Source organism: Rhagoletis zephyria, unplaced genomic scaffold (genome assembly GCF_001687245.7).
Source record: "Rhagoletis zephyria isolate East Lansing unplaced genomic scaffold, Rhagoletis_zephyria_1.1 Rzeph_scaffold_04551, whole genome shotgun sequence".
NCBI lineage: Eukaryota > Metazoa > Arthropoda > Insecta > Diptera > Tephritidae > Rhagoletis > Rhagoletis zephyria.
This window is the reverse complement of record NW_016161634.1, coordinates 1-6,510: the sequence shown is the minus strand read 5'-3', so window position 1 is coordinate 6,510 and position 6,510 is coordinate 1. Positions and strand designations below refer to the sequence as shown.

The following is a 6,510-nucleotide window of genomic DNA, read 5'->3' as shown; positions in this document are numbered from 1 at the left end:
ACTGCGCCCCTCGTGTCGGTTGGCCGGGAATGGAGGGTAAAAAGCCGTTGGGATTAATTAAAGATCGAATCCTTTTGATTTGTATGGAATTTTGCTTTGCTTTACACACGCAAAATGTTGTATTCAAAGTTCCTGTAATATTTGTAAAAATGGACTTAGCAACTTTTAAACATGGAAACATATGATCATTTTTATTAAACTTTGAATTACTTGTGTTATATATATATTTTTTTAATTACGTAAGCAAATTTTTGTCCATAAAAGGGTGCAGCAGTTTGAATTTATTTAGAACGGGAACATACCTTTATGTCAAAGCCTACAAAACGCTTTCAAATAAAACATTTGCCTATTTGAAACATTGAGGCGCTTAAAGCAAGTGAAACAAAGCTGCCATTTGGCCAGCCTTCATGCATTTTAGTATATTCCAAATAACTTTTGACAGTTCTCAAAGCGAGGCAAGCAAAGCAAGCCTGCATTGGGCCAATACCTTTACACAGGTTCATATACTTCAAGGTAAAACTTTGCCGCCTTCTTTTAGACCTTCACTTACTTCGACCGTCCACCACCTACATACTAAACAATTGGTACCCCGATTCATGACTCGGTTTTTTTTTTGCAATATTAAGGCTGCATTCGATAGTATAAATAAATTAATTAATTTTCCAATTAAACTATTTGAAATTTTTGTGGAATTTCGTGGAAATAATCTGTATCTACTAAAGGAACAGACTCGGCTTTCCAACCAAGTTGCTGGTTGCTTTTACAATATTCGCACAAAAAAATTGACTATAGAGCCTTTAAAATTAAGCAAAGCAAACCAAAGTAAGAAAAACCCCGCAAAGTAAGCCTATGTTCGGCCGAACACATTTAGGTTGGACATTAAAAATAAAATCACAGAACAAAAATATTACCATTGTATATCGTATCTCTGCAATGCGCTGGTGTATTAGATGACTATGTGGGTTGTGCAGTAGAACCTCCTCCATACAGAACACAGCTTTGGAATAATCACACTCCGCCAAATACAGTCTACATAATTCCTGCCACGCTTCTTGATCAGACATAAACCTTTCGGAAACAATAAAATCAGCTTATGAGCAACCAAAAATAATTTACATATATATTACTACACACGTTTTCAGATATTCATTTAATTCTTTGATAGCTTCTGTGCGTTTTCCTCTTGCTTTGAGGATGGCAATTTTTCGCTTTCGAGGTGCAGCATTTGTTTCATCTTTGGCAATAATCTCATCGAGCAGATCAGTAGCTTCATCATACATCTGCATAGCTTCCAGGCGCATGGCTTCGAATTTTACTACACGCATGCTTTCAGGAAATTCCGTACTTAGTTGCTCAATACATTTTCCTGCTATATCTAAACGTGACGTGTCCAAAGCGGCAATAATTACTTGCTCCAATATAAGATGTCGCTCATTGCCAGTCTTCTGAAAACAGTTTTCTAATATCGCTTCCCACAGTTGAATAACTTCGTCACTTCGACGGTCATTATCCTCACGCCATTTTCGGAATTGATCTCGGATATCTGAAATAATTAGTGCAACTTCAGTAAACTGTGTATATTTTCATTATTGTCCGCATCATTTATGTTTATAACAAACCAGTCCAATTAATCTCTCTGAAGTTGTATGCCATAATTTAATATTTCTATTTGAATCCACCTTATTTCACAAACTATATAGCAACGAATAAATAACCGATTTCAATTAAATTTAGAAAAGTTCACGAAATCGACTTGAACAAAAACTTTTATGTATCTTCCTGTAGGGATAGGACTCGGGTTTAGAACTGGGATACTATCGATAGTAATATCGATAGTATCGATAGGTGAAAACTGTCGACACAATCGATAGTTTTTGAAAACTATCGATGTCGGTTTTAGTAAGACTTCACCTCTTCTTTACATCTCTACACATTACATCAATTGTTTTTATGCAAGAAAATTCACAACACAGTCGGCAAAAAAATATGTTTTATCATTGGGATTTTTAGCAACTATAAGCTTACACTGAGTTATAATAAAATTTAATAAGCTATAAATCTGCTTACACAAAATTTTTTTAGAAATTCGAATTAAAATGTTTTAATTTTTAATTATTTTGTAGTTTCTTATGTTTTGTACAACTTTTATAAAAGATTAGTAGACACTAAGGGCGTGTGTGAATCGGTAACAAAGTTCTATGGGGAAAGCTGTTGAATAATAAGGGTATTCATCAAACCTTATAAATGCATTGTAAACCGTATAAACTTATAATTGTGTAAACCTTATAAATGAACTGTCAAAATTTGTATGGAAACTCGTTTACACATTTCTGATAAATTTATCCAGCGATTTCACTGAATAAACTTGATAAACTGAAGACAATGCAACTCTGTCGCAACTCTAGCTATGTTTTCTTAGGCAATAATCGGGATCCGCATACAAATTTTGCATGCAAATTCAAAAACGATATGATCCTGATAGAGATCTGGTTCAATTATTATCCCGTCTGTTTGTTTTGTTTCACTGATAATTCGCAAAGTTTGGTAGCCGTGACAAATGAATTCGTACACAAACAGACATTCTGCCATTGTTTCTTATAACTTGCTTCAAATAAATAGCCTTTATGTTATATGTACATTTATTTAAATAGATATCTCGTAAATATAATTTTTTCCAATTTAGTTAGGTAGTTTCTTTTATTTTTTTATCCCCGTGCTAGTAGTAGTGACACTGCGCTTTATAACCAAAGTAAACGAAAAGAGAGTGTGGGTCGTTCATGTAACAGAGTGCATAAACTTATAAGATTATCTGCTTGATAAAGTTATCGGTTTAGATGAATACCACTAATATTTTTACTATGGTGAGACAGTTTTGCCAATCTGCTGTTTGAAATGAAATATTTTTTGACAGCAGTAAATTTTTGATAACCGCAGATTTATTTGGAATAAAATATTACAAATTGAAGTGAAATGAATATTTTAAGAAAACATCTACCATCGTTGATTGCAATTTATCTATTTAAGCTTTCATTTAACGAAAAATTACACACATCAACAATCTTTGCGATTGTCAAAATTTTCTATGCATTTGTCAAAAATTTTACTAGCCTCATGAGCTACTGAAATTTTATTCACCTCATAGTTGTCAAAAATTTTCTCGACGCGAACTTTGTTACCGATTCACACACGCTCTTAATAAACAAAAAGTAGTCTATCCTGCTAAAAAATGTTGTGGTGCTATTATTTTCTTATAATATGATAAAATGTTAATAATTTCCCTTGTCCGGATTTTGATATGCGCCCTGTATTTGATCTCAGTTGAACTTTTATAAGAATGAGTTGTCAATTTAAACGAATATCTTTTATTTTGTTTGTTTTGTAGTATTATAAATGTATTTTTATAGCGAATTGCACTTCAAAAGGGACAAACATAATCCGAATTTAATTTTGCCATATAAAAAATAAATGCAGATTTTGCCTGTCGCTTTCAAGGGGATGCAAGGGTATGTATGTATATAAGTTATATAATTCAGGCGCATAAATTAATACGTTTATTTTATTATTATAAGAAGTTCTTTTTGATGCACTCAAATTTAAAAAAATTTATATAATCTTTTTAATTTACAAAGTAATTTATAAATTTTATACATTTATTAATTATTTAATTTTCAAGCAATAGAGCGTTTTAATTCAGTACCTTTCACGACGATTATACTATTGATACTATCGATGTGTTCAACTATCGTTTCTAAAACTATCGAGAGCGGTACTATCGATAGTATCCCATTTCTACTAGTACTCGAACGATACTATCGATACTGAGTAAGCATCGATATTGAGGGTATAAAAATGTGTACTTTAATATTCGATACCTTATTTGTTGATTTTACTCGATACTTNCGAAAACTTTTTAAAAAAACACACTTTTTAAATTTTTTCTGCCATTGGCAACCCAATTTTCTNACTATCGATGTGTTCAACTATCGTTTCTAAAACTATCGAGAGCGGTACTATCGATAGTATCCCATTTCTACTAGTACTCGAACGATACTATCGATACTGAGTAAGCATCGATATTGAGGGTATAAAAATGTGTACTTTAATATTCGATACCTTATTTGTTGATTTTACTCGATACTTTGCAAAGTACTGGTAGTATCGAAAACTTTTTAAAAAAAACACACTTTTTAAATTTTTTCTGCCATTGGCAACCCAATTTTCTTTGCTTATATGGATTACTATCATTCAATTTTGTCCATCATTTAAAATAAATTGAAATTGCTTGTAGTCTGTTGCATAACATAAACCAAATAAGTTAAAATTTAATGGCCTTATTCATAAAAAAAGTAAGTTTAAAGAACTTAATAAAATTACAATTTCATAAATTTCTCAGTTTATAAACCTTTTTTATTTTTTATAAATAAGGCCATAAAACTTTACGCAAAGTTCACGAAAATGCAGAATTTTTAGAAACTTTTTGGTTATGCAGTTATGTAACCTATTCAACTTTACGTGTAGCCTACTACCGTTAACTTTTAGTTCAAACATGCACTTAATTATACTAAAATTTAATAGGCTACAAAATTACATACCCAAAAAGTTTACGAAAATTCTAAATAAAATTTGAAATTCGTGAAAGTATATATATATGTACGTATGTATGTACATTTAACTTTAAAATTACTTCTAACGTGAAAGTAAGTTCTGCAATGAAATAAAAATCAAATAATTTAAATTTCTATTGTTTTAATTTCAGAAAATAACTAGATATACGATTGAAGAATAAAATAATTTTAGTATCCCAAAAAACGTATTTTAATCAGTGCGATACTGAGTAGTTTCGTTACTTCTTCCCTGATACTTTTAGAGTATCGATACCATGAGCTCGATGCATGAACGAAAGATACAAGATCACGCGGGAAGAAAAGAAAGAAAAAAGTTATTTTCTAGCTGCCGAATACTCGACGCCAACTTTGTTGTAAGAAGTAAACAACGAAGAGAACGGAGAAAACCGCGAAATTGTTGAACGTATGAATAATCATTTTTATTATGCAAACTCTTCTATAACTCATGCCGTTGGGTTAAATTATTTTTTATCTTATGTATACACACGTTGTCACAGGCGAAAATTGCATAAAAAGCCACCACCAAATTGTAAACAACGAAGAAATGTAAACAAACGGCTAATGTCAAAATCGTTAAACTTTTTCCTAAATGCGATTTTAACGGGCTACTCTCCTACCCGACTGATCTTGGATTTTTGATTCATGAGCTCGATGCCAGAATGAGTACTCAGCAGAACCAAAATGTATTCAACAAAGTGTGATTGATTTTGACATTGCCCTCATAAGAAACAGGCTATNTTAACGGGCTACTCTCCTACCCGACTGATCTTGGATTTTTGATTCATGAGCTCGATGCCAGAATGAGTACTCAGCAGAACCAAAATGTATTCAACAAAGTGTGATTGATTTTGACATTGCCCTCATAAGAAACAGGCTATAATGTCAAACTGAAATGAATTCTTAACCCATATGAAATTTTTTTTTCAAATTTGAATTTGTTTAAAAAAAAGTTACACACAAATTTTTCAAGCAGCAAATTTTCTTAATAAACGTGAAATTGTTGAGAGATAAACCGCAGAGGAGAGCAAGTAAGTACATTTAAAGTTGGGTAATAAGTAATTACGTTCGACTTTTCTTAAATATTTAATGTAAGGAAACCAATATGAAACGGAGCAAAAGGTTTGAACGGTGCGCTGTATGCAATAAAGGTCAGGACACGAAAATAGTGTGATGTTTTAAACTACCTAGTTGCGAATTAAAACGGCACCGATGGGAAGAAAGCTGTGGTGTTGTAATACGTGATTCATCTCGCGTTTGTGAAAACCACTTCAAGGAAAGTGAAGAAATAACTAAAACCATGCAGGCAAGTATGAAAGAGCTTATTTAAAACTGCTCGAAGCAAAGTCTTTAATGGAAAACTATTTCGCATGAAAAACATTTTATTTCAAAATTTGTAGAGTTAAGCTCACATATAAAATTGGACACATGTAAAATCCTACTTTTGTAATTGTCGAATAATGTTTAGGATAAAAAATTTTTATATAAAAGTAAACGCATAAAAGCATAAAACTTGGACAAGTAAAACAAGAAAATAGCTAAAACTATTTTATAAACAATGGCGCGTATTCATAGTCCAGCAACTAAGTCGAAACTAATAAAGTTGCAACTTAAATTTAAGTACCAACTTAAAATTTACCTCTATTCATAGTCGCATTTCAGACTTCTACTAAGTAGTTTCGACTTAGTTTACGATATGCAAAACGAGTGTGAAAATGTATAGATTTTTGTTTACGATATTTCGGAAAAATTACATTTTTATTAAATAAGGTCAAGTTTGATCATCCGTTTATGTAATTTTTATTTTCATTGCATGATTATGCAAAAGAATAAGGTATCATTTTCTTGTTAATTGTGTGAAATAGCCAGAACAACCGCAGTGATGTGA

General features: G+C 31.6%; 1 protein-coding gene across 1 annotated transcript; it reads right to left on the bottom strand.

The window, feature by feature from the left end:
• Positions 1 to 788: 788 nt before the first annotated feature.
• On the bottom strand, positions 789 to 1,805 carry LOC108370891 (ER membrane protein complex subunit 2-like). Its single transcript, XM_017626318.1, has 3 exons — positions 1,620 to 1,805; positions 1,135 to 1,543; positions 789 to 1,068 (listed from the first exon to the last, which is right to left on the bottom strand). Exons 1-3 carry the CDS (start codon positions 1,651 to 1,653, stop codon positions 804 to 806), a joined length of 708 nt encoding a protein of 235 aa, XP_017481807.1. The 5' UTR covers positions 1,654 to 1,805; the 3' UTR covers positions 789 to 803.
• Between the last annotated feature and the right edge of the window lie 4,705 nt (positions 1,806 to 6,510).